Consider the following 4,220-nt stretch of genomic DNA (forward strand, 5'->3'; position numbering starts at 1 on the left):
ACACTCTCCTCATTCCTGAAGAAGGGTGCTTGCCCGAAACGTCGATTCTCCTGCTCCTTGGATGCTGCCTGACCTGCTGCGCTTTTCCAGCAACACATTTTCAGCTCCTCCCACACTCTGCAAACCTGACCCTCCTTTGGACATCTTAAATGCATGCCCCTCGTATTACACATTTCAGCTATCTGGACCATCAAACCAATCTCATAATTTTACAGACTTCTCCTCTCAGCCTCCGCCACACCAGAGTTTCTTTTGAGCTTCTCCTTAAAGTACACGCCCTGTCATCTATTTTTGAGTTAAGTTTTCAATTACATCACACTGTAAACTTTTGCTATAAATTCTGTGTCTTACAATCTTATTCTCCCAACACCAGGTTATAGTCCGACAGGTTTAAACTGGAAGCACACTAGCTTTTGGAGCGACGCTCCTTCATCAGGAGATTGTCGCTCCGAAAGCTAGTGTGCTTCCAATTAAACCTGTCGGACTATAACCTGGTGTTGTGTGATTTTTAACTTTGTCCAACACCGGCATCTCCAAATCATGAATCTTATTCTCCACAGCTGCCTGAAGCAGCAGCAGCAGCACTCAGAAAGCTAGTCTTCCAGATAAACCTGTTGGACTATAACCTGGTGTTGGGTGATTTTTAACTTTGTACACCCTGTCATTTGTGCAGCCACCTGGTAAACCCCTTCAGCAGCCTCTGAAAAGCCTCCACATCCTTCCTGTAATGCAGCAACCTGAGCTGAACGCGATACTCTATTTTCCCTCCCACCCCCCAGTGTGGCCTAACCCAAGGCCGACGTCTGAACGGAAACCCTGTGCGCGCGCAAGTACCACTCAAGGGAGGCCAGGCCCAGTCTCACCGAGCGCCCGCGAAGGGGGCGAGGGCCAGGCGCCAGAGCTCTGCCGCGCGGGGTCACGTGCCGGAGACGGGCCACGTGCCGCAGCGGGGGGCCGCACTGGAGCAGCTTCAGGCACGTGCTGAGGGAAAGGAGAAGGGTCACGTACCGAAGGGGGTGACGCACTGGAGAAGGTCACGTGATGGAGGTCTCGCGCTGGAGCAGAGCCACGTGCTGGGGAAAAGAGTCTCGCGCTGCAGCAGCGGTGGAGGAGGAGAGCCACGAGCCGGGCTGGTGCCGCGCCCAGGAGGCCGAATCCCCGCCCAGGAGGCCGATTCCCCGGATGTGATGGACATCTCGAGAGATGCCCGCAGCGGCCTCGGCCACCTGCCCGCCCGTTACCGCGCCTGGGTCAGGGGCCCCGGATCGAAGAGCCATCCCTGCGGAAAAAAAATGTGATGGACATCTCGAGAGATGCCCGCGGCGGCCTCGGCCACCTGCCCGCCCGTTACCGCGCCTGGGTCAGGGGCCCCCGCTCGAAGAGCCATCCCTGCGGAAAAAACAAAAGGGAAAGTAGTGAGTGTGACCTCTCCACCAGTTTCCAACCCCCGCCATGCCGAACTAATACCGCCGCCTCCCCCGCGGGCTCTTTCCGGCCTCGGGGGCTCATTATTTAATTTCTCAGGCACTAATCTGGCCCCGACACTCACTCCTGACCCAAGTCTAACTCCTCTCCCTCACCCCCTTTCGAGTTGCCTTCCCACATAGCCTGCTTTGACGCTCCAACCTCCACCCTCCAACCTCCACCCTCCACTCTCCATTAGCTCCAGCTCCAAACCCCACCTCCACCCTCCATTAGCTCCAGCTCCAAGCCCCACCTTTGTCCTCCATTAGCTCCATCCAACCTCCAAACCCCATCTTTGCCCTCTATTAGCTCCTCCACTAACCTCCAAACCCAACCTTCATCCTCCATTGGCCCCTTCCCTAACCTTGAATTCACATTTTTCACCCTCAGTTAGCTGCTTCCCTAACCTCAACTTTCTCCTCCATTCACCCCACCCTGCTGGTCTCCATCCCCATCTCCTGTGTCTATCCCGATCTTTAGTGTGGTCTACTTTGAGTCAAACCAGATGTTAAGGTGGCAATATCCTCCTGTCTGGCCTCCTCATGGTGTGCATGAGATCAAGGGTCTCTCTTTCGAAGGAGATGTCTCACTGCCTCAATGGTCCTCCACTCTGTACTGCTTTCCATGGCCCCACCCTTTCACTCAGTGAGTAGTATTGTGGTTTGACTGGTAATTCAAGGTTCAGTTCCCAGGGGCATTGGTTCCCAATTGATGTTAATTCAATCCAGTTAATGATGATCGTTGGGAGAGCGTAGACATGGCAGTGGCTCTAGAAGGAGGCCATTCTGCCCAGTTTGATGATGGCCTGCATCTTCAGAGTGGCAAGATGGTCTTCTAATTAATTTCCTTTCACAAATTTTCTCTGCCATCTCGTCATGAGAGTTAATCTAACCTTTTTTTGACTCACTAATGGGATGTCTCCAGCGAGGCCTAGCATTTATTGTCCATCTCTAATTGCCCAGAGGGCAGTTAGGAATCAACCTCATTTTAGTGGCAGCATGGTGGCTCAGTGGTTAGCACTGCTGCCTCACAGTGCCAGGGACCCTGGTTCAATTCCATCCTCAGGCAACTGTCTGTGTGGAGTTTGCATATTCTCCCTGTGTCTGTGTGGGTTTGCTCTGGGTGCCCTGGTTTCCTCCCATAGTCTAAAGGCATGCAGGCTAAGTAGAATAGCCATGGTAAATGCAGGGTGATGGGGTGGATCTGGGTGGCTTGCTTTTCAGCTGGGTTTTTGGGGATTCGATGGGACAAATTGCCTGCGTCCACATTATAGGAATTCTTTATTTTTTTTAAAATACATTCATGGCATGAGGGCATCACTGGCTGGGCCAGCATTTAATACCCATCCTTAATTGCTCAGAGAGCAGTTAAGAGTCAGCTACATTGCTGTGAGTCATATGTTAGCCAGACCAGGTAATGTCAGCAGATTTCCTTCCCTAAAGGACATCACTGAACCAGCTGGGGTTCCCGAGCAATCCAAAATGGATCCATGATCATTAGACTCTTAATTCCAGATTTTCATAAACTGAAATTCCAACATCTTGAATTCGAAGGGTCCTCTCTGCCTCTCGCCCTCTTCCTTTCAGCCGCTCCGTAAAATCTTTGACTGAAGTCTCGCACTGAATGCCCCCTCTCGCGGCCTGGGGTCGAACCTTCTGCTGGATTTGCCTCTCCTTCACGGGATGAAGGCATCACTGTCTTGGCCTAGCATTTATTGTCCATTCCTAATTGCCAAAGGGCAGTCAAGAGTCCAAACACATTTTGTGTGGAGTTACGTGTAGGCCAGACCAGGTAAGGATGGGAGTTTTCCTTCCCTAAAGAATATTAGTGAACCAGATGGGTTTTCCAACATTCAAACCATGTCCATCATTGGAATCTTAATTCCAAACTTTTACCAATTTCAAACTATCATCTATCATTACATTGTCCCCAAGAACATTACCAGTATCTCTGGATTAGCAGACCTGCCAATAAGCCATCACCTACCCTTTACCTGAGTATCTTAGACAGGAGGGGCGATTTCCAGTTTACTGATGTTGGACGCCAAACAAATGCACATCATTGTGTTATGGACTAGGCGAGACCACTCAAAATATTCTTAAGCAGAAACCCCAGATCATAACTTTACAATTTGTTTCATAACTGTACAGTGAGAATTAGCTGGAGTAAGCTAGCTCGGTTGACTACTAGGTTTTAAAACAGACAGAAATTTATTCTCAAAATTACACAATGAAACACAGAGAACAGAATAAAGAACCCCTACAGAACTCAATCTATCCAAACTTGACTTAATTATGCTGTTCTGAATATACACAACAGTCCCAATAAACAAACCCCCTTAAAACACAGTTTTAAAATGGAACAGAAGGAGCTTATTCAAGGAAAAGCTCCTGTGTGTCCTAGATAAGTATGTACCTGTCAGGCAGGGAGGAAGCTGTAGAGCGCAGGAGCCGTGGTTTACGAAGGAAGTGGAATCTCTGGTCAAGAGGAAGAAGAAGACTTATGTTAGGATGAGATGTCAAGGTTCAGTTAGGGCGCTTGAGGATTACAAGGTAGCCAGGAAAGACCTAAAGAGAGAGCTCAGAAGAGCCAGGAGGAGACATGAGAAGTTGTTGGCGGATAGGATCAGGGTAAACCCTAAGGCTTTCTATAGGTATTTAAGGAATAAAAGAATGACGAGAGTAAGATTAGGGCCAATCAAGGATAGTAGTGGGAAGTTGTGTGTGGAGTCAGAGGAGATAGGGGAAGCACTAAAT

The 4,220-nt window shown here is 49.7% G+C and overlaps 1 protein-coding gene across 1 annotated transcript in view; it reads left to right on the plus strand.

The window, feature by feature from the left end:
• Nucleotides 1-1,156: 1,156 nt before the first annotated feature.
• LOC122544323 (histidine N-acetyltransferase-like) overlaps nt 1,157-4,220 on the plus strand; it is a 32,184-nt gene continuing 29,120 nt past the window's right edge. Inside the window, exons 1-2 of the mRNA XM_043683494.1 lie at nt 1,157-1,193; nt 1,304-1,415. Coding sequence (XP_043539429.1) covers nt 1,314-1,415 — 102 coding nt within the window. The 5' untranslated portion in view covers nt 1,157-1,193; nt 1,304-1,313. The remainder of the gene's footprint in view (nt 1,194-1,303; nt 1,416-4,220) is intronic.

This window comes from Chiloscyllium plagiosum, chromosome 48 (assembly GCF_004010195.1).
Source record: "Chiloscyllium plagiosum isolate BGI_BamShark_2017 chromosome 48, ASM401019v2, whole genome shotgun sequence".
In the NCBI taxonomy this organism is placed as follows: Eukaryota; Metazoa; Chordata; class Chondrichthyes; order Orectolobiformes; family Hemiscylliidae; genus Chiloscyllium; species Chiloscyllium plagiosum.